The sequence below is a fragment of the Chlorocebus sabaeus genome, chromosome 16, assembly GCF_047675955.1.
Source record: "Chlorocebus sabaeus isolate Y175 chromosome 16, mChlSab1.0.hap1, whole genome shotgun sequence".
NCBI classification, from domain to species: Eukaryota; Metazoa; Chordata; class Mammalia; order Primates; family Cercopithecidae; genus Chlorocebus; species Chlorocebus sabaeus.
In genome coordinates this window covers 16,522,096-16,543,492 of record NC_132919.1, presented here as the reverse complement: position 1 = coordinate 16,543,492, position 21,397 = coordinate 16,522,096, and the positions used below count along the sequence as shown (strand labels likewise).

General features: G+C 41.8%; 1 protein-coding gene and 1 pseudogene across 13 annotated transcripts in view; one reads left to right on the top strand and one right to left on the bottom strand.

The window, feature by feature from the left end:
• The window catches only part of NCOR1 (nuclear receptor corepressor 1), a 188,020-nt gene that overhangs the window by 6,385 nt on the left and 160,238 nt on the right, over positions 1 to 21,397 (bottom strand). For 12 of the 13 annotated variants that reach the window (XM_008010473.3, XM_008010484.3, XM_008010481.3 and 9 more), the window contains 4 exons: positions 12,128 to 12,271; positions 10,247 to 10,389; positions 4,125 to 4,178; positions 3,111 to 3,332 (listed from right to left, as the gene is read on the bottom strand). In XM_008010473.3, coding sequence (XP_008008664.1) covers positions 3,111 to 3,332; positions 4,125 to 4,178; positions 10,247 to 10,389; positions 12,128 to 12,271 — 563 coding nt within the window. The remainder of the gene's footprint in view (positions 1 to 3,110; positions 3,333 to 4,124; positions 4,179 to 10,246; positions 10,390 to 12,127; positions 12,272 to 21,397) is intronic. The other variant, XM_008010477.3, reaches the window with a different exon arrangement.
• On the top strand, positions 4,626 to 8,287 carry LOC119620346 (large ribosomal subunit protein P1 pseudogene; annotated as a pseudogene).

Sequence of the window (21,397 nt, the reverse complement as noted above, 5' to 3'; positions counted from 1 at the left end):
GTGCCCTAGGATTTTCAGAACGGTAAAGGAGCGCTGGCTTCAACTTCAAGTCACCACCTGCATTAGCCCCTAACAAGAGAGTCAGCCTGTATTTTGACGTTTTGGACTCTTCCAGTAGAAGGCTGTTTTGTTTACATGGAGGATCTGTTGTTTAATGTAGTCACCTTTATCAATGATCTTAGCTAGGTCTTCTGAGTAACTTGCTGCAACATCTTCATTAGCACTTTCTCCCTCCCTCACCTTGCGCTTTTATGTTATGGAGACGGCTTCTTCAGCCTCTGAACCGGCCTCTGCTAGCTTCAGCCTTCTCGTCTGTGGCTTCCTCACCTCTCTGAGCCTTCAGAGAATTGAAGAGTTAGGGCTTGGATTAGGATTAGGTTTTGGCTTAAGGGAATGCTGTGGCTGGTTTGGTTTTCTATCCAGACCACTAAAACTTTGTGTTTCACGAAACACTGTTTTGCTTTATTACCATTTGTGTGTTCACTGGAATAGCACTTTCAATTTCCTTCAAAAACTTTTCCTTTGCATTCACAATTTGGCTAATTGTTTGGCGCATGAGGTCTAGCTTTCAGCCTGTCTTGGCTTTCAACATGCCTTTATCACTAAGCTTAATCATTTCTAACTTTTCATTTCAAGTGACAGACTTGTGATTCTTCTTTTCACCTGAACACTTAGAAGCCATTGTAGGGTTATTAACTGGCCAAATTTGAATATTGTTGTGTGTCAGGGAATAAGGAAGCCAGAAAAGGAGAGAGACAGGGAACAACCAGTCAGTGGAGGAGTCAGGACACACACCACCTTTATGGGTTGTTTGCCATCTTATATGGGCGCTGCTCATGGTGCCCCAAAAGTTACGATAGTAATATCAAAGATCACTGATCACCATTGCACAGATAATAATCATGAACAGGTCTGAAATATTGTGAGAATTACCAAAATATGACACAGAGACACAAAGGAGAGCACATGCTATTAAAAAAATAGTGCTGATAGACTTGCTTGACGCAGGGTTGCCACAAACCTTCAGTTAAAAAAAAAAAAAAAATCAAAGCAAAGCACAATAAAACAAGGTATGCTTGTATTTAGAAGAAAGCCAGAATTTCACTTGTAACAATCAAAACAAAAAACAAGGGTCATCCTCCTGCCATTAAAATGTGGTAATTAAAGAACTGAAATTTCTGGAACATCAAGGCTTCTTTACTGGCCTCAGAGTACAGAAACTGCTAAAGAAAGAAGGCAGGGTGACAAAAATCATACTTCACTAATGACTAACCCCCCTTCCCAATTGGAGTTAATACACCACACAAAGAAATATGTAAGGGAAAAACTGCAGAACAAAGGTTCTTCATGCTACTACAGGACTTGAGCAGAGGCTCAGCAAGTTTTGATAGCCCTTTTGGATTTTCCACACTGTGTCGCTGATTAACTCAGCAGAAGTTCACAGAAGTGAGACACCTCTGACTGTGCTCTAAAAGAAGATATCAAAAAGAGCTCAAAAGAGATCAGAGCCCAGGTCACCATCAAACTTTTTCCTCAGCCACAGCAAAACAATTTCACACTGCCCCAAATTCACATACAACCAGTACAATTGTAATTGCCTATGTCACCAGTCTTATAACCTTAAAACATACACACTTAAAGCCAATAAAACTTGGAAGGTAAGAACAGAAAGAGGAAGATGATGCTCATTTTTCAGAGGAGGAAGTACACTGATACGGTCTTAAAGTTAACATGTATTTTTTTTTTTTTAAAAGATCTCTAATCTCTTTAATATTTTTCTTAACCATAGTGAGATAGGTCTTTTGCTTGATGATAACAGGAAAATAAATCTAAGCTAAAACAGAAATACTGCTGAACTTCAGATAATTTTTAAAAGCACAAGAGATATTAGTTCTTAAAATATTAAGGAAAAGGTTATAAGATTAAAGCTTAGGATTATTATGGTTTTTTTGTGTGCTTGTTTTTAACAGAATGTATAAAATCTCATTCTAGCAACTCTTATCTGGCTATCCAGAGACATGTCTGAAACAATGCTTACCAGATAGAAGCATTAGCATTCCGGATGATGTGCTCTGAAGAACTGTTTCTTTTTCTTCCCTTTTTTCCTACTCTTTTTTCTTTTTTCTTTTTTGAGACAGGGTCTCACTTTGTCACCTGGGCTGGAGTGCAGTGGCACAATCGCAGCTCACTGCAACCTCTGCCTCCTGGGCTCAAGTGATCTTCCTACCTCGGCCCCCACAAGTAGCTGGGACTACAGGCGTGAGCCACCACACCCAGCTAATTTTTGTAATTTTTGTAGAGACGGGGTTTTCACCATGTTGCCCAGGCTGGTTTCAAACTCCTAAGCTCAAGTGATCCACCCAACTTAGCCTCCCAGAGTGCTATGATTACACCTTTTTTCCTACTCTTTTCTATGGCTTATGATTTATTTTATTTTAATTTTACTGTGTGTGTGTGTATGTGTGTGTGTGTGTGTGTGTGTGTATGTATGTATGTATTTTGAGACAGAGTTTCACTCTGTTGCCAGGCTGCAGTGCAGTGGTGTGATCTCGGCTTACTGCAACCTCCACCTCTTGGGTTCAAGCGATTCTCCTGCCTCAGCCTCCTGAGTACCTGCCACCATGCCCAGCTAATTTTTGTATTTTTTGTAGAGATAGGGTTTCACCATGTTGGCCAGGATGGTCTCGATCTCTTGACCTCATGCTCCGTCCGCCTCGGCCTCCCAAAGTGCTGGGATTACAGGCGTGAGCCACTGTGCCTGGCTGGCTTATGATTCTTTTATATTAAACCTAATGTTTACAGTTAAATCACTTTTATTCAAAAACATATTTGTGTTATAATTACAATGTAGTATGTACAGATGAGGACTAGATGCAAACAAACAAAAAATGGACATCCCAGGGTGACACTTACGGTAAAAGTTTTCTTCCATTTCATGTTACTATAATGTCTGGGTAGATTTTAAAAAACCTTTTTTAAGTAACTGAAACCCTAAGAGGTAACTCTGAGCACATAAAGACATAAATGTCTTAGTGATGCATCGGAGCTTGGGAAATAAACTGGCTTTTTTGGGGAAAAGCAGCAGAAAAGCACTAAAATGAAAGCTGTACCTGAATGAGGTGATGGGTCCCCTTCCTCTCTCCGTGTCTCACCACTAGTCACAACTGAGGTGTTGGCAGTACCAGGCACTACTCCCATAGGCTGGGACATGACAACTCCATGATCCTCAACTTTGTCATCAAAGCTTCCCATGAGAGCCTTCCTGATAATGTCTTCCAGCCCGAGATTGCTGGCAGGATCAGCAAAAGAATGGCCTCTAGAGCTAACTGAGCCTGAAAAAGAATCAAAAACATTTCCACTTATTTCTGAAAGGCCAATCAGGAAACAAACATGCACTGCCCCATCAGCCCACTGAATACACATAGCACTTGGCAAGTGACCTAGAACAACACCAGGACCCACCACACAGAGACGCCCTTTTTTTTTGTTTTTGGAGACAGAGTCTCTGTTGCACCCAGGCTGAAGTGCAGTGGTATGATCTTGGTTCACTGCAACATCCGCCTCCCAGATTCAAGGGATTCTCCCACCTCAGTCTCCCAAGTAGCTGGGACTACAGGTACCCACAACCACACTGGGCTACTTTTTTGTATTTTTAGGAAACGGGGTTTCACCATATTGGTCAGGCTGGTCTCGAACTCCCAACCTCAGGTGATCCGCCTGCCTTGGCCTCCCAAAGTGCTGGGATTACAGGCGTGAGCCACTGCACCCAGCCCAGAGACCATCTTAATCCACAAATAACTCCTTAAGGAAATTTGTTTCCCAAGTGAATCAGTCACTCACACTTTTATTAAAGTTACTCAACAGTTTTCCCAGTTCCCTAGTTTCAACTTTGTTCTTTAATAGTTTCCATTCTTTTTGTTCATTTATCTTTTCAATAGGTATTTATTGGATCTCAGTTCCTTTGTGTGCTACTGGGTAAGCCTTCCTTCACTAAATTATTTATTCATTTTTTCATATTAGAGCAGTCACTCCCCTGGTATACAGTTGGTACTCAGTACATATTTGTTGGACTGACTACTGCTGTGCCAATTTTGTATTGGTGAATAATGTCTTTTCAGTCTTACCTGATGTAGTAACTGCTGGCAGATTAAAGATCTCAGTTCCTGGCTGAGCAGCTGCTATATTTAAGCAAACATTCGAGTTAATTAAGATGTGATAATCATATACACCAAACTAAAGTCTCAAAAAATTCCTATAATAAAATTAATCTTTTTATTTTCCATGACCTCAACCTTTATTTTTCACCCATTAAGTGAAGATAAAATGGAAGAACTTTTTTTTGTTTTGAGACAGGGTCTCACTCTGTTGCCCAGGCTGTTTTTTAAAAGGAAATCAGGAAATAGGTAAGGTAAGAACATCAAAAGAAGAGCAATAAACTGTGTGCAGTGGTGCACTTCTAGTCCCCCAGCTACTCAGGAGGCTGAGGCGGTAGGATTGCTTGAGCTCAGGAATTTGACGCCAGCCTGGGCAACACAGTGAGACTCTCCCAAAAAGGTAAATAAAGGAGCAATGTAACCCAGAAAAGTTAAGGAACTTTGCACTGCTGGAGAAAAACAAATAGGAAAATGCTGTTCTCAGAACAGGAACCAAGGCTTTCTGATGAAGAAGAAACCTTGGACTCTGGGATGACCGCCATGAGTACCAACAGGTTTGAGGCAGCCTGGGATGTGATCCAGAGGAAAGCCACCACAGTGAATACTATGAAAATGACTGTGTTTTCCTGCATGGCTAACTGGAAACTCAGGATATTTGCTGGAAAAAACAAAAGACTCTTGTTCCTTTTCATTCCTGCTGACTGTGCAACTTGTAATCTGCAGTTTGAATGCTAACAGCATAAGACCTGGGAACCGCCTATAATAAAGCAGTGTGCCAGAAAGGGGAAGAATTTGGGACATAAATTGGTGTTTCCGTCATTCCCAACTTGATGCTAAGAATTTTAAAGAGAAAAAAAGAATGCAGAAAGCAAGTGGGTGGCCAAATGATATGTCCCGAAGAATGTGAAATTTCTTTTTTTTTTTCCTTTGAGACGGTGTTTCATTGTCACCCAGGCTGGAGTGCAATGGTGTGATCTAGGCTCACTGCAACCTCTGCCTCCTGGGTTCAAGCAATTCTCCTGCCTCAGCCTCCTCAGCAGCTGGGATTATAGGCCTCCACCACCACACCCAGCTAATTTTTGTATTTTTAGTAGAGACGGATTTTCACCATTTTGGCCAGGCTGGTCTCGAATTCCTGACCTCAGGTGATCCGCCCACCTCGGCCTCCCAAAGTGCTGGAATTACAGGCGTGAGCCACCGTGCCCCGCCACAATGTGAAATTTCTAATGAAACCACAGAACGATGGACTCTTACCCAAGGGGTGAGCACATTAGAGAAGAGGGAAGAGTGCATGTGCCTAGAAACAAACTTGATTAGGGAGGCTTTAAACTGGCAGAGGAGAAAAGTCTTCAGAAGAACTAGAAAACAATGGCCATGGCTGATAGTCTTCTTATGGACCAGGTGACTAGGTAAATAATTTGAGCCTGAAATAACAGAGCCTTGTTATCATGAAGTGTGTGGAATAGGAGTCATTCATTCATTTGATAGATATTTAATCGAGCAGTTATTTGGCTGAATCGTAAGATTACCTTCTTATTGATCAAAAATGGTCAGAAGAAGACAATTTCCTGTAAGTTAACCAATGATAATCCTTAGATACTACATTTGCAGGATACCCCTTCCTTTGCTTATGGAGCTTACAGTGCAGTGTGGTACTTGCTGAGGCCAAATTAGAATCACCTGGGTAGCTTAGCAAATTGTCTACATTCCTGGGGACCCCATAGTTCAACTATTTAATAAGCAGTCCAGGTGACTGGTACCTACTGTTGAGCAAGAATGTGGTAACTGCTCAGAACTTAGCAGAAGGGAAGGTAGGCATGTGAAAGCCACTGTGGAGGCCAACTTGACAGGAAGAGGTAACTCCCATCAGGAGGCAGAGAGACCAGGATAGTGACAGCCAGAGTAAAGGTAACTGTGGTAGGGAAGCAGGAGGAACTTTTTGTGTGGGGAGGTAGAATATGAATTTAAGTTTAGATACTTAAGGAGCCAGTAAGTTAGTCAAGAAGTAATGAGGTCTGCAAAGATATGTAAGTAGAGCTTAGTAGGAAAAGCTGGACTACAGATACAAATTTGGGAGTTTTCAGCATACAGGTGACCATTCAAATCCCAAGTAGATGAGATGACTCAGATTATAAGGCATGAGGAGAAAGGGGCTAAGAAGTGAGCCCTGGGGAAAACTAACAGTCAAGGGCCAGGCAAAGCAAGACAGCTTCTAAGGAGACACAAGTGGCCAGAGAAGTAGAGAAGAAACAGGAGAACATGGCATCAGAAAGCCAAAAGAAAGCATTTCAGGGAAGGAAAGTGGTTCACTGTCAAAAGCTGCAAAGAGATCCAATAAAGTAAGTTTTAAAGCATTACAGTTTTCAAAACAATAAAGTCATTGATGTCCTTGGGAACACTGGATTCGGATACAATGAGCTGAAGTGAAGCTGTGTTAGCCACTGATGGCTTTCATTTAGTTCTGCTTCCCAGTGAAGGCTAAATGTGCCATGGTGGGCCCAGGAGCCCACTGGTTCTTTAATATAAATTCTCCTTTCCACCATGAAAAATAGTTCTTGCAATAAAAAAAAAATCCCAGACTCTAAAGCAATTCTGTTAGTACTTCCCTTAAGACATTAATTATCTCCTGTTAAAGTTAGGTACTTGTTTCATCATACAGCTTCAGGGAGTAGAGACCATATGGCATACTAAAACACCCAACATAGTACACTACTCAAAACATTAGGCAAGAGAGGAGAAACTATAAAGTAGGCTTCTTCATTTCAAACATGGCATTTCCTTGTCGAGAGTTTCCCACTTTAAGGAAAGATAGACTAGCGGATGAGAGCAAACCACACAAAGGTGAAATGATTTGCATCTCAGTTCCCGGCTGCACTGAGATCTCTGGCTCTCCATGCTCACACAGATTCATCTATGAGTGCCGAAAGAATTTGAAAATGAGAGTATATTTTTGTTGGTGACACTTGAGGAGCTGTAAATAATACATTAAACTGTTGAAGACTGGAGACAGAAAATAGTAATAACAATATTTTTTTAAAAGAAAGGTGGCCAGACACGGTGGCTCATGCCTGTAATCCCAGCACTTTGGGAGGCTGAGGTGGGTGGATCACCTGAGGTTGGGAGTTCGAGACCAGCCTGGCCAACATGGAGAAACCCCGTCTCTACTGAAAATACAAAATTAGCCAGACTTGGTGACAGGTGCCTGTAATACCAGCTACTTGGGAGGCTGGTGCAGGAGAATCACATGAACCCGGAGGCAGAGGTTGCAGTGAGCCAAGACTGCGCCACTGCACTCCAGCCTGGGCCACGGAGTAAAACTCCATCTCAAAAAAAAAAAAAAAAAAAGAAAAGAAAGGGTATCTGTAAGCCTGATAACAATTCTGGTCAGCATTCTAAAATATTTGTCTTTTAGATTATTTTGTTGCCACCTAAACAGAGAGTCTAGTAATTAAGAGCGAGGACAAGTTCAGAAACAGAGTGGCACAGATCTAAACATGTATCACAGTGCAAGGCCCCCCACTTTCCTTTCTTTTGACAGGGTCAGGAGACTAGTAGATGGTAGATCACAGAAATAAAGCAGATCGCCCTTTCCTCAGCTGCCGCCACAGTGCTCAGTCCTTCCAAGGAAGCTAAGGCCACGGTGGGGTGAGGCCCTCACTTGATCCAGCGACTAGCACCACATCCGGTAGTGCCAGCCCCACACTCGCCTGCGCCCTGGCCTCTGTCTCCGAGCTTGCCTGCATCTCCTCAGCCCTCACTCTGCATGGCAATGAGGTGACCATCACAGAGGATAAGACCAATGCCCTCATTAAGCAACTGGTGTAAATGTTGAACCTTTTTGGTCTAGCTTGTTTGCAATGGCCCTGGCCAATGTCAACACTGGGAGCCTCATTTGCAATGTAGGGGCTGGTGGACCTGCTCCAGCAGCTGGTGCTACACCAGCAGGAGATCCTGCCTATTCCACTACTGCTGCTCCAGCTAAGGAGAAGAAAGTGGAAGCAAAGAAGGAAGAATCTGAGGAGTGTGATGACATGGGCTTTAGTCGTTTTGACTAAATCTCTTATAATGTGTTCAATACAAAGCTGAACTTAAGGAAAAAAAAAAAAGAATAAACCAGACTATGGTATACCCAAAGTCTTTCTATCACAGGGACTGAGGAAAAGACTGATAAGACCGGGGGATAGTACTGAGTGTGCTCAGAGAGTGCTGAGAGAGCACGAGGAGGTTCTGATTAATACTTGTGTATTAACCCAGAGGAAAGGCTCTGCCACAGAGCATTAGCCAGGGTATTTACCAACAATCTGCCTAACATGCTATGAGTATGGAACTGTTAGAAGCCAGCTGGTCCATCATTAGCAACATGGACTCTGGAGTTGGAATGCCTGGGTTTGAACAGCAGCCTCATTACTTACTAGATATGTAACCTGTTCCAACTCTTAAACTTGAGTATGTTTCCTCATCTACAAAATGGAGATAATTGTAATGTGTAATATGTAGGCTTGTTGTGAGGAATAAATGAGATTATATCTACACGTGCTTAGAATAGAGCCTACCACATAGTACATGCTAGATAACCTTTTGCTACCATTATTACTGATTTTATATTTTATTTTATTTTATTATTTTTTTTGAGACAGAGACTCGCTCTGTTGCCCAGGCTGGAGTGCAGTGGCACGATCTTGGCTCACTGCAACCTCTGCCTCCCAGGTTCAAGTGATTCTCATGCTTCAGCCTCCCGAGTAGCTGGGATCACAGGCGCACGCCACCATGACCAGCTCACTTTTATATTTTTAGTAGAGACGGGGTTTCACCATGTTGCCCAGGCTGGTCTCAAACTCTTGATCTCAGGTGATCCACCCACCTTGGCCTTGCAAAGTGCTGGGATTACGGGCGTGAGCCACCACACCCAGACAAGTTTTGTAATTTTTTTTTTTTTTCTTGAGACATCTCACTCTGTGGCTTAGGCTGGAGCGATCATGGCTCACTGCAGCCTCAATTTCTCAGGCTCAAGCGATCCTCCCACCTCAGCTTGCCGTGTAAATGGGACTACAGGGGCGTATACCACTGCACCCAGCTAGTTTTTTATATTTTGTAGAGACAGGGCCTCCCTGTGTTATCCAGGCTAATCTGAAACTCCTGGGCCCAATCAATCCTCCTGCCTTGGCCTCCCAAAGTGCTGAGATTCCAGGTGTGAGCCACCGTGCCTGGCCAATGTTGTATTTTTACACTGTGAGTTTATCAGAGTTGCATATGAATAGTGAATGAATCAACTCAAGACCAGAAAGACACCGGTAGGGTAGAAAAAGTAGTTGGACTGGAGCAAGCACAGACGGACTTGGACTTGTCCTATACTTGGAGCTAGTTATTGCAAAAGTAGAGCGAGGGCAAGGCGTGAATTAAAAGTAGCCCAAGACTTTGACATCAACATTCATACTAAGTACTTAACAGTGTACTTCATAACTTAACAGTATACAGGCTGCCAACACAACAGCTAATAGTCTTAGGCTAGTTTAAATGCTACTTTAAATAGTCTTAGGCGAAAAATGATGAATTTAGCATAGATCATATTACACTACTCTATTTTGTATTACTCGAAACCTAGTGAAAGGCTAGGCTAAATGTTTTTGGTGGAGAATAATTGAGATGGTAGGGGTACTAAGAATGAGGACATGTGATGCACAGCTGATGAAACTGGGGACACTGATTGAGAGGACTCCTGAAAGACACGTCTTCAAATATCTGAGGAGATGTTACATGGGGATGGGCCCAAATGGACAAAAGGAAGACTGACGGGTAGGGGAGAAAGAAAAATAAACTATGGAGAGTTAATCCAGTCCCACATAAAGAAAAGTAACCTAGACACAGCATTCCTTCAAAGAGAAATGGCACAGCTTCAGAAAGCAGCGAACTCCTGCTTCCTAATTAAAACTCTTCATGGGATGGCAGACACTTGAGAAGGAACTCTAGGATCAGATGTGTTGGATAGATGTCCTGTAAAGAGCCTTCAAACTCAAGCATTATAGGAGAGGCAACACTGGAGATCATTATTAATGCATGTTTTATTTGGGGTTCATGAAAGAAATCCCACTTACCCATATCAGAGTCACCTCCACCAGAGGAGTTCAACTTACGAAAAATCTCCTGCTTCTTTGATTTAACCATGGGTGATGTATTTTCAAGCTTCGTGAAGAATGAAGGCAAGTAGCTTATACTCCCTGGTGAGCGGGAATCATTCCTGTTAGGGCCAAAGTTAAGTATATTACAACCATGTACTCCTAATCCTGGGGACATTCCTATCAATGATAACAACAGTCAGAGAGTACTTAGAAAACTACTGCCTCCTCATCCCGTGTTTGTGGTTACAGCCCTAAGAAACAGTATGTAATCATAAACCACTTAGTACATCATTTGAGGATAAAGGATTTAGCTCTCAAAATGATATCATAAAATTAGAATTAGAATGGAGATAATCTAGAGCAGAAATTCTTCGGAAGGAATGAAGAAGTAGCAAATGAATATTAATAGGAGAACTCAGAAACAGCTTATCGTGATGTGTTCTTAACAGCACAAATATTAATATATTCATGGTTACCACCTAAAATGGGAACTATTTTACTAGAATTAGTTTTAAGTAAACTACAATTAAAACTAATAGCACACTTGCCTATAAAATAGCAAGAACTCATATCTAAGCAATCAACAGCTAGACTGGAACACAACAGTATAGGAATAAAACTGCCTATTTGTTAACAATCATTTCAAGCCACCTAACAAATGAGCTAAGTTTAATATAAAGAGTTTCATATTTTATTGGCAGCTTCCTATACTAACACATTTAAAAAAAAAAAGTTTCCCCTAACAGCTCAAGGCCACAAGGATCTAGCTAGAGCCAGAGCTGAGAACAGAGAATATAGGTTATTGACAGCCTAATCCAGTCATGTGGATTCATTCATCATTCAAATACAAGAACACTTACTCTATGCCAGGAAAGACAATTACGGTGATAGGAACAGGAGTAAGACATGGTCCCTGTCCTCAAAACACTCATAAACATAGGGGGAAAGACGTAAATGTATAATAAAATTGAACATCACTCCCTCTCCAAAAATGGATTTTCTTCATTTCATTGAAAAGCACCAATATCTGTTTAGCTCCCTAAGAATAAATGCAATAAATTAATAGCAACACATTGTAAGAAAGGCACTAGCAATTTGGAGTTAGACCTTTGTTTAAAACTAGCCTTTCCCCATTAGTATCAGTATGACCATGAGCAAGTGACAGGTCTGGCTTTCAGCGCACCAGTGAAGGGTTCAGCATTAGGCAAACTGTATGACTATGGAATTCAGGGAACAATAAATAACATGATTTGGACAGAGATTCCAGTGTAGGGGTGATGCAGAGGGAAGTTAAGCTGAATGGGCAGCATACACCTGGTCATGCAAGAACTCAGATGCCATGCTAAAGACTGGGTGCTGGATTCTGCATGAGTTTTAGACAAATCACCCAGGTGGAGGTATGGAGATTGACTGGAAAGGAGCCAACTCAAAGGCATCTAGTCAAATGGGGATAATAATTTAATAATTAATAGGGTTGGGGTCAGGGTTAGAAATAGGTAACATTAAATCTTTTCAGAGTCCACAGTGCTTGGTATACAGTAAGCATTCAAATGTTGGCTGAATCAATGGATGACCCTTTCCCCTAGACAAAAACATTTTTAAAAATATCTAGAAAGACTTAATTTCAAGAATAATGAACAAATATTTTCTAACCTATTTAAATGTGGTATTATAAATATTTTCTTTTTGCTAAAATCCACTAGCATTAAATCAGTAGGAAAACAGAGACAAACGATCCTCTGAGAATGCCATCCAGACATAAAAGCCCAAAGGAGAAAAATGGCACCAACTGAAGGAAATGTTAAAGCATAAGCACCCGCGCCATGAATGGCTGCTGTCACTAGGAAGTGCACGTACCTCTGCTCTGCAGGCTCTGCGCCCCTCTGAGACAACAGCAGCAAGCTGTCCTGTTTCTCATGCACAACTGGAACCTGGGGTGGGGAGATGGGCTCGTAGGGCTCCGAAGAGACGTGACTCCTCTCTGGGGATTTTCCAGGCCTACTATTGTAACGTGAAATATTAGATTGTGTTTCAAAGGCACACCTGAGACTTACCTAAACAGAAACTTGTTAACTCATGACTTCATTCAGGAGAAGGAGCAAAAGCTGCCAATTTCTATCAGAAAAAAAGTTACCTCAGGTATTCACTATATACATAGTTCAAACAAACAAACAAAAACCACTGTGTTACTGCCACTTGACCCATGCACACCCCGTGGATCCAGGAGTCACGTCATCAGACAGTGCTGCCCGGGCAGCAGCAGTGACAGAAGTTGCGTCCTTGAGGCTCCCCACATGTCCTTCAACGTCAGACGCCATCCCCCCCTTGGCTCCTTAGGAAAACCTCAAGGGTTTTCCTACCTATTTTGAGTCATGACTGACCAGTTCTTTCATCATCAAGTTAAAGATAAAGGACTTCAGTACTAAACTGACACCCAAGAAGTTTTATCAGGTGAGTCAACTTATGTTCTTTTTTTTTTTTTTTTTTTTTTTTTTTTGAGACAGAGTCTCGCTCTGTCGCCCAGGCTGGAGGGCAGTGGCGTGATCTCGGCTCATTGCAACCTCCACCTTGCAGGTTCATGCCATTCTCCTGCCTCAGCCTCCCGAGTAGCTGGAACTACAAGCATCTGCCACCACGCCCGGCTAATCTTTTGTATTTTTAGTGGAGACGGGGTTTCACCTTGTTAGCCAGGATGGTCTCGATCTCCTGACCTCGTGATCGGCCCACCTCGGCCTCCCAAAGTGCTGGGATTACAGGCGTGAGAGTCAACATAGGTTCTAGTTACACTGTATTATGGCAGAGGGGTTCTCTGCAATTTTATATTTTTTCTCTGGATACCATTTGGTAAGAATAATATAAGATAGACACACTATTTAGCTCCCACCCATTTATCTCTCTTTTTTTTTTTTTTTTTGAGACAGAGTCTGGCTTTGTCACCCAGGCTGGAGTGTAGTGGTGTGATCTCAGCTCACTGCAACCTCTGCCTCCCAGGTTCAAGCAATTCTCCTGCCTCAGCCTCCCGAGCAGCTGGAATTATAAGTGCCCGCCACCACTCCCCGGCTAATTTTTGTAATTTTAGTACAGACAGAGTTTCACCATGTTGGCTAGGCCTCCTGACCTCAGGTGATCCGCCTGCCTGGGCCTCCGAAAGTGCTAGGATTACAGGCATGAGCCACCGTGCCTGGCCCATTTATCTCATTATTACAATTTTTATTTTTTTAGAGACAAGTTGACGAGGCTGGAGTACAGGAATGCAATCATAGCTCACTGCAGCCTCAAACTCTTGAGCTCAAGTGATCCTCTCACTTCCATCTCCTGAGTACCTGGGATTACAGGCATGCATCACCATGCCCAGCTTATGTTTTTATTATATGTTTTATTATGTCTGTGTGGCCCATTTTTAATTTTTTGTAGAGACGGGGTCTCACTATATTGCTGGCCTCAAGCAATCCTCCCACCTCAGCCTCCAAAAGTATTTGGGATTACAAGCACCTGGCCCCACCACACCCCCATTTTTTTTTTTTTTTTTTTTAAGACAGAGTCTTGCTCTGTCACCCAGGCTGGAGTGCAATAGCATGATATTGGCTCACTGCAACCTCCACCTCCCTGGTTGAAGGAATTCTAGTGCCTCAGCCTCCCAAGTAGCTGGGATTACAGGTAGCCGCCACCACACTTGGCTGATTTTTGTAGTTTTATTAGAGACAGGGTTTCACCATGTTGGCCAGGATGGTCTCAAACTCCTGACCTTAAGTGATACACCTGCCTTGCCTCCGAAAGTGCTGGGATTACAGGCGTGAGCCACCACACCCAGCCCCCCTGAAATTTTTTGACATAGTGATTATGCATATTAAAGCCACCTGTGACTTTCAACATCTGAATTATGACTATAACACTAAAGCAAAATTATAACATGATTTGTTATGGCCTTTCCCAGTCAGTCCATCCAGTTATTCAAGATAGCCACTTTTTTTTTTTTTTAGTTGTTTTGGTGTTTACCTCCAAAACTTGGTAAATAATCTTAAACATGTTTTTTGATTTATAAAACTTGAAACAGAATCTGTTAACTCTCTTTCATGAAAGATGAAGAATTTGATGTGCCTTCTCTGTTGCTGCCCATTTTATTTTTACTTTTGAGACAGGGTCTCCCTCTGTCACTCAGGCTAGAGTGCAGTAGTATGATCACTGCTTACTGCAGCCTCAAATTCTGGGCTCATGTGATCCTCCCACCTCAGGCTCCCAAGTAGCTGGGACTACAGGTTGATGCCACCATGCCTGGGCAATTTTATTTTTTAGTTTTTTTTGTGGAGATGGGGTCTCACTATGTTGCCCAGGCTGGTCTTGAACCCCTGGCCTCAAGCGATCCTCTCACCTTGGTCTCCCAAAGCACTGAGATTAAAGGTGTTGGCCACCGTGCTGGCTTGCCTATTTTATTTTAATTTTGTGCATTTTGCCTTTACATAGCATATTTCAGCCTTTTATATTTTCTTTTTTAAAAATGAAGAAATTAGCACACATACCCTTACTTCTACCTCTCTTTCCTATGCAACCCTCAACTCTCAATATCTGTCAGTCATTTTTATGATTTATTGCCTCACATCCTTTTCTAGAACTACAGAGAAACTCCTCTGTGTTTTGCTTATAAAAATCACTCCATACAATTCCAATGGAAATGGAATAACCTGCTCCTGGAGTACATAATAAAATAAAGGCAGAAAGCAAGTTTTTTGAAACTAATGAGAACAAAGATACAACATACCAGAATCTCTGGGACACAGCTAAGGCAGTGTTGACAGGGAAATTTATAGCACTAAATATCCACATCAAAAAGAAAGATCTCAAGTTAACAAGCTAACATCACAAACAAGAGCAAACAAATCCCAAAGCTAGCAGAAGATAAGAAATCACCAAAACTGCCAGGTGCAGTGACTCATACCTGTAATCCCAGAACTTTGGGAGGTCGAGGCAGGCAGATCACCTGAGGTCAGGAGTTTGAGATCAGCCTGACCAATGTGGAGAAACCCTGTCTCCACTAAAAAAATACAAAATTAACTGGGATGGTGGTGCATGCTTGTAATCCCAGTTACTCGGGAGGCTGAGGCAGGAGAATTGCTTGAACCCAGGAGGCAGAGGTTGCAGTGAGCCGAGATCGCGCCATTGCACTCCATCCTGGGCAACAAGAGCGAAACTCCGTCTCAAAAGAAAAAAAAAAGAAATAACCAAAACTGAAGCTGAACTGAAGGAGGCTGAGACACAAAAAACCACTCAAAAGATCAACAAATTCAGGATCTGGTTTTTTTTTCTGTTTTTTTTTTGAGACAGTCTCGCTCGGTCGCCCAGGCTGGAGTGCAGTGGTGCGATCTCGGCTCACTGCAAGCTCTGCCTCCCTGGTTCACGCCATTCTCCTGCCTCAGCCTCCCGAGTAGCTGGAACTACAGGCACCTGATACCACACCCGGCTAATTTTTTTTTTTTTTTTTAAGTAGAGACGGGATTTCACCGTGTTAGCCTCTCGATCTCCTGGCCTCGTGATCCACCCTCCTCGGCCTCCCAAAGTGCTGGGATTACAGGCGTGAGCCACCATGCCCGGCTTCAGGATCTGGTTTTCAGAAAAAATTAATAAAACAGACCACTAGTTAAGACTAACAGAGAAGATTCAAATAAACACAATCAGAAATGACAAGGGGAATATTACCACTGACCCCACAGAAACACAATCAATCATTAGAATATTATGAACACCTTTATGCATATAACCTAGGAAATCTAGAAGAAATGGATAATTTCTGGACACATACACCCTCCCAAAACTGAACCAGGAAAAAACTGATTCCCTGAACAGACCAATAATGTGCTCTGCAATTGAGTCAGTAATAAAAAGCCTACCACCCAAAAAAGGCCCATGACCACACACATTCACAGCTGAATTCTACCAGATGTACAAAAAGAGCTGGAGCTATTCCTGCTGAAAATATTCCAAACATTGGGAAAGGACTCCTCCCTTTCTCATTCTATGAAGCCAGTGTTGGGGGAAGTCAGGGACCCCGAAGAGAGGGACCGGCTGAAGCCACAGTAGAAGAACATAAATTGTTCTTGAAGAACATAAAGATGATAAACATAAAATGTTTATTGATGATAAACATAAAATGTTCTTGAAGAACATAAAGAACATAAAATGTCCATGAAGAGTTCATGGACATTTATTAGTTCCCCAAATTAGTACTTTTCTAATTTCTTACGCCTGTCTTTATTGTAATCTCTGAACATAAATTGTGGCGATTTCATGGACACTTATCACTTCCCCAATGAATATCCTTGTGATTTCCTATGCCTGTCTTTACTTTAATCTCTTAATTCCGTCATCTTCTTCGTAAGCTGAGGAGGATGAATGTTGCCTCAGGACCCTGTGATTGTGTCAACTGCACAAATTGTTTATAGAGCATGTGTGTTTGAACAATATGAAATCTGGGCATCTTAAAAAAAGAACAGGATAACAGCTATGTTCACGGAACAAGAGAGGAACTTTGAACTGGCCACTGGTGAGCCAGACAGAACAGAGCTATATTTCTCCTCTTTAAAAAGCAAACAGAAATATTGCAGAATTATTTTTCTCAGCAAGCAACATCCCTGAGAAAGAGAATGTGCCCTGAAGGTAGGCTTATAAATGGCCCCTTTAGAAGCGTGCAGTCTTTTGTCTTTTATGGTTGAAGCCGAAGGGATGAAATAAGCCCTGGTCTCCTGTAGTGCTCCCAGGCTTATTAGGACGAGGAAAATTCCCGCCTAATAAATTGTGGTCAGACAGGTTGTCTGCTCTCAAACCGTTTCCTGATAAGATGTAAACAATGTTATCACTGTTTTGGGCACAGTGCCCGAAACTTCATTAGCAATTTTAATTTCACCTCATCCGGTGGTCATGTGATCTTGCCCTGCTTCCATTTGCTTTGTGATATTTTATTACCTTGTGAAGTATGTGATCTCTGTGACCCACACCCTATTCATGCACTCCCTCCCCTTTTGAAAATCGCTAATAAAAACTTGCTGGTTTTACAGCTCAGAGAACATCACGGATCCTGCCGACATGTGATGTCTCCCCCGGACACCCAGCTTTAAATTTCTGGCTCTTGTGCTCTTTCCCTTTATTTCTCAACCCAGCCGAGACACTCAGGAAATAGAAAAGAACCCATGTTAAACATCGGGAGCAGGTTCTCCTGATAGGCCAGCATCATCCTGATACCAAAACTTGGCAGAGACACAACAACAATAAAAAGAAAACTTCCAGCTAATATCCTTGATGAACATCAATGCAAAAATCCTCAACAAAATACTGGCAAACCAAATCCAGCAAAACACTAAACAGCTTATCCACCACAATCAAGTAGATTTTATCCCTGGGATGCAAGGTTGGTTCAATATACACAAATCTCAATAGATGCATAAAAGGCTTTCAATAAAATTCAATACCCTTTCATGTTAAAAACTCTCAGTAAACTAGGTATTGAAGGAACATACCTCAACATAATAAAAAGCCATATATGAAAACCCACAGCCAAATCATACTGAATGGGGAAAAGCTGGAAGCATTCCTCTTGAAAGCCAGCACAAGACAAGGATGCCCTCTGTCACCATTTTTATTCAACATCCTATTGGAAGTCCTCACCAGGGTGATCAGGCAAGAGAAAGAAAGAAAGGGCATCCAAATAGGAAGAAAAGAAGTCAAACTATCTCTGTTTGCAGAGGCATAACCACATATCTAGAAAACTCCATAGTCTCAGCCCCAAAGCTCCTTAAGCTGAAAAACAACTTCAGCAAAGTCTCAGGGTACATCAGTGTGCGCAAAAAAAAAAAAAAAAAAAATCACTAGCATTCCTATACACCAATGAGAGCCAAATAAGGAATGCAATTTGATTCACAACCACCACAAAAATAATAAAATACCTAGGAATACAGCTAACCAGGGAGTTGAAAGATCTCTACAAGGGGAACTACAAAACACTTCTCAAAGAAATAAGAGATGACATAAACAAATGAAAAAACATTCCATGTTCATGGATAGGAAGAATCAATATTGTTAAAATGGCCATACTGCCCAATGCATATTACAGATTAAATGCTATTCCTATTAAACTACCAACGACATTCTTCACAGAACTAGAAAAAACTATTTTAAAATTCATATAGATCCAAAAAAGAGCCTGAATAGCCAAGGCAATACTAAGCAAAAAGAACAAAGCTGTAGGTGTCACACTACCTGACTTCAAATTATAATACAGGGCTACAGTAACCAAAACAGCATTGTACTGGTACAAAAATAAGACACACAGACGAATGGAACAGAACAGAGAACCCAGAAATAAGGCCTCACACCTACAAGTATCTGATCTTCAACAAACCTAACAAAAACAAGCAATAAGGAAAGGATTCCCTATCAATAAGTGGTGCTGGGATAACTGGCTATCACATGCAGAAGATTGAAACTGGGCCCTTTCTTTATGCCATATATTAAAATTAACACAAGATGGATTAAAGACTTAAATGTGAAAAAAAAAATAAAAACAAAAACTATAAAAACCTTGGAAGACAACCTAGGAAATGCCTTTCAGGACATCAGCAGGGACAAAGATTTCATAACAAAGACACCAAAAGCAACTGGAACAAAAGCAAAAACTGACAAGGGGGATCTAATTAAAGACCTTCTGCACAGCAAAGGAAACTATCAACAGAGTGAACAGACAACCTACAGAATGGGAGAAAAATTTTGCAAACTATGCATCTGACAACGGTCTAATATCCAGCATGTATAAAGAGCTTAAACAAATTTACAAGAAAAAACAACTCCATTAAAGAGGAGGCAAAGTGAGTGTGGTGGTGTGCGCCTGTAATCCCAGCTACTTGAGGGGCTGAGGTGGGAGAATCACCTGAGCCTGGGAGGGTTGAGGCTGCTGTGAGCCGAGACTGCACCACTGAAATCCAGCCTGGGCAAACAGAATGAGATAAAAAAAGAAAGAGTGGGCAAAGGATATGAACAGATACTTTTCAAAAGAAGACATATATGCAGCCAAGAAGCATATGAAAAAAAAGCTCAATATCACTGATCATTAGAGAAGTGCAAATCAAGTCGGGTGCAGTGGCTCATGCCTGTAATCCCACCACTTTGGGAAGCTGAGGCAGGTGGATCAACTGAGGTCAGGAGTTCGAGACCAGCCTGGCCAACATAGTGAAACCCTGTCTCTACTAAAAATACAAAAATTAACTGGGTATGGTGGCAGAAGTCTGTAATCCTAGCTACTCGGGAGGCTGAGGCAGAAGAATCGCTTGAACCTGGGAGGTGGAGGTTGCAGTGAGCTGAGATCGCACCACTGCACTCCAGCCTGGGCAACGGGGCAAGACTCTGTTCCAAAAAAAAAAAAAGAGAGAGAGAGAAGTGCAAATCAAAACCACAATGAGCTACCATCTCACACCAGTCAGAATGGCTACGAAAAAGTGAAAAAATAACAGATCCTGGAAAGGTTGTGGAGAAAATGGAACACTTATACACTGTTGGTGGGAGTGTAAATTAGTTCAACCACTGTGGAAGGCACTGTGGAAATTCCTCAAACACCTAAATACACAACTACCAATCAACCCAACAATCCCATTACTGAATATATACCCAAAGAAATACAAATCATTCTATTATAAAGACACATGCACATGTATGTCCACTGTAGCACTACTGACAACAGCAAAGACATGGAATCAACCCAAGTGCCTATCAGTGATTGACTGGATAAAGACAATGTAGTATAGATACATCATGGAATACTATGGAGCCACTAAAAAGAATGAGCTCCTGTCCCTTTCAGGGACATGGATGGAGCTGGAGGCCATTATCCTTGGCAAACTAACGCAAAAACAGAAAACCAAATACCATGTGTTCTCACTTATAAGTGGGAGCTAAATGGTGAGAACACACGGACACATGGAAGAAAACACACACTGGGGCCTATTGGAGGGTGGAGGGTGGGAGGAGGCGGCTCAGGAAAAAATAACTAATGGGTACCAGGCTTAATACCTGGGTGACAGAATAATCTTTACAACAAACCCCCACGACACAAGTTTACGTATATAATAAACCTGCACATGTACTCCTGAACTTAAAATGAAAGTTAAATAAATAACTAAAATGAAAACCAGTTGATTCTGTTTTCTAACACCACAGATTGTGTAAACATTTTCATCAGGAATGGACCATGGCAGTGCTATATAGTTTTCCATTTTTCTTGATAATTGCATTTCTTTTCTTTTTTTGGTTTTGTTTTAGCTAACAGGAAATAAATGTGCTTTCATCTTATCCTTAAGGTTATCCAGCTTCTTCTAATGACTAAATTATGCAGTTTAGGGGTTGGGGCAAGCGGGGATAAAAATGAAACAAAACTCGTTATACACTGATGATTACCAAAATTGGGTGATCGATTCCTAGAGGTGTATTATACTTGTTCTCTCTACTTTTGTATGTACTTGAAAACTTCCATAATAATTTTTTTTTTTTTTAAAGAAGACCATCTAGCTTCTCATCTATATTCTTCTTTCTACTCTTTGCTCACTTCGATGGGTTGGTAGGTAGGCTGGAGAGTCACTTCTGCTACAAATTTCTCTTTTTCAGGCTCTGAGCCGTGGCTTCCATTACTCTGGCTCATCTGTCCTCTATGTCTTCCAAGTATTTGCCGGAATCTTTGATCTGCCAATATCTCAGTCTTGTTCTCAGCATTCTTTTTTTTTTTTTTTTTTTTTTTTTGAGACGGAGTCTCATTCTGTCGCCCAGGCTGGAGTGCAATGGCATGATCTCAGGTTCAAGTGATTCTTCCGCCTCAGCCTTCTGAGTAGCTGGGATTACAGGCACCTGCCATCATACCTGGCTAATTTTTTTTTTCGTATTTTTGTAGAGACGGGGTTTTACCATTTTGGCCAGGTTGGTCTTGAACTCCTGACCTCAGGTGATGCCGCCACCTTGGCTTCCCAAAGTGCTGGGATTGCAGGCGTGAGCCACCATGCCCGGCCTTCTCAGCATTCTTAAATTTATTTCCCTTGTGCTTGTTAACTATAATTTAACATGTGCTAATATTTAGTCTACCACTCTGAAGCAAGAATCCTG